Raw genomic sequence first — 1,846 nt, forward strand, 5'->3', positions numbered from 1 at the left:
ATTTTAAACTGTAACGATATTTCACAATATTACTGTTTCAGATGTAGCCTACTTCACTTTTTAAATAAATAAACTTGCTGAATAGTCTTGAGTTTACACAAGGCAAGTTGTTGTGACAACATGACTCAAAAGCATGGGGCATGTTTACCATCAGCTACTGAATTTGATAGCACTGGAACTGGATGAACTTATTTTTATTTTTTTGGTGTTTTGACTTGAAACATGTATTTAGGCCTACTGTGATATGGCCATCCTGACTAGGTACTAACTCGTTTTATAATAATTATTATACATCCCCAAAACAATTCTGATGCTAGATAAATGTATATAGGCCTATACTATTTGTATGCTATGGAAAGTGTAGCCTATAAACAAAAACAAGCAAGTCGTTTGCGCGCTTTGTACAGTTCAGCGTGGAGCGGGCGGAGCAAGGAGAACGCGGAGGTGTGGTCGCCGCGCAGCAGCCTTAAAAACACGTGTTGAGCAGAAACGCGTGGAGTTCAGGAAAAACTGCGAGGGAGTTGTGTGGGATCACAGAGGAATCGCCTAATAAAGTCTTCGTCACGCAGGACTATGCCATCCTACGCACTCAATCAGTTTATTGATCTGGATGATGTCCTGTGCAAGGTATATTTAGAGTTGTATAAATTAAAAACGACAGTGTGATTGTTTTGAGACCGATCACGTAGCGAAATGTGCACGAAACATGTTTTTAGTACGAATTTTGCAGTGCATTTGAATGCATTTTGCAGGAAACGTACAGTGCCTAATTCAAAGGTTTTCTTTAATGGTTGATGATAACCGATCGAATCAATTAAATGAAGTACAGCTTGCTAGAAACTTCCCAGCCAGGGAGGGAACGTGGGCCACGAGTGAGCGCCTTTTTATTGGAATCAGCCATTATCGTTATGTTGTGCTAATTTTGCATGTATGGCGTTTGAACAGAACTGCATGAAAGCACCATTGCTTGTGGCATTGTTGAGATTTAGAGCGCAAATATTTTAACATTGCTTGGTTTTTAAACGTAAACAAGTTGGTTGCCCGGAGTTGTAAAAAAAACTTGCCGATGCAAAGTTTTTTTTAACCTCTCTTTTACTTCGAATTTATTTAAATCTTAAATGTGTACGTTAAGTGAACGCAAACTAAAGTTTCAGATTTGAAATCGCGGTCTCTTTATTGCTGCATTAAATATTTTTTTTGGGAATTGATGTGTTCGACTCTTTTACGAATCGTTCTAATGAGTCGGCTCACTGGAACCTGTTGAAAACAACTGAATCATGTTTGAAAATACTGAACTGGTGAGCAAGCTGCATGATTGTGTGCGTGTATATATATGTGTGTGTGTGTGTGTGTGTGTGTGTGTGTGTGTTGAAACTTAATAGGCAAAATGTACGTATTTATCGGTTTTTATTGGAGTGTTAGGAATCATTTTTCAACCGGTTCTTTTGAAAGACCAGATTTGCAAAAGTGAGTCAGACTCCTTTGCTTCTGTTTACTGACTTTGCAGCAAAAACATACTTGCTGCTTTAAATCAAACCGCCAGACTGTCATCTACTTCAAGATGTGTAACCCTTTTGTTCTTTTCCTTACAGCACCTTTTAAATCTTGATCTTCGAGAGCCAATGAAACCCTCACACGCAGCTGCTGTTGGATATAGGAAGCCTGACAGTCCCTGCACACTTTCCTCCACCAGTTCAGGACTTTCTATTGACAGCATTGAGAGCGAGAGCATGAACTCAAGCTACTGGGGCCCCCAGAAAGTATCATCTCCGTCAAAGTGGACCAAGATGTCCTTTTGGTCCGAACGCTCTGTTAGCATGGTGGAGGGCAACACTGGAAGTCTGGG

At 40.1% G+C, this 1,846-nt stretch overlaps 1 protein-coding gene across 1 annotated transcript in view; it reads left to right on the forward strand.

The window, feature by feature from the left end:
- Nucleotides 1-465: 465 nt before the first annotated feature.
- LOC107684198 (zinc finger protein 36, C3H1 type-like 1) overlaps nt 466-1,846 on the forward strand; it is a 3,091-nt gene continuing 1,710 nt past the window's right edge. The window contains exons 1-2 of the mRNA XM_016480410.1: nt 466-627; nt 1,593-1,846. Coding sequence (XP_016335896.1) covers nt 574-627; nt 1,593-1,846 — 308 coding nt within the window. The 5' untranslated portion in view covers nt 466-573. The remainder of the gene's footprint in view (nt 628-1,592) is intronic.

Source organism: Sinocyclocheilus anshuiensis, unplaced genomic scaffold (assembly GCF_001515605.1).
Source record: "Sinocyclocheilus anshuiensis isolate Anshui unplaced genomic scaffold, SAMN03320099.WGS_v1.1 scaffold109, whole genome shotgun sequence".
NCBI lineage: Eukaryota > Metazoa > Chordata > Actinopteri > Cypriniformes > Cyprinidae > Sinocyclocheilus > Sinocyclocheilus anshuiensis.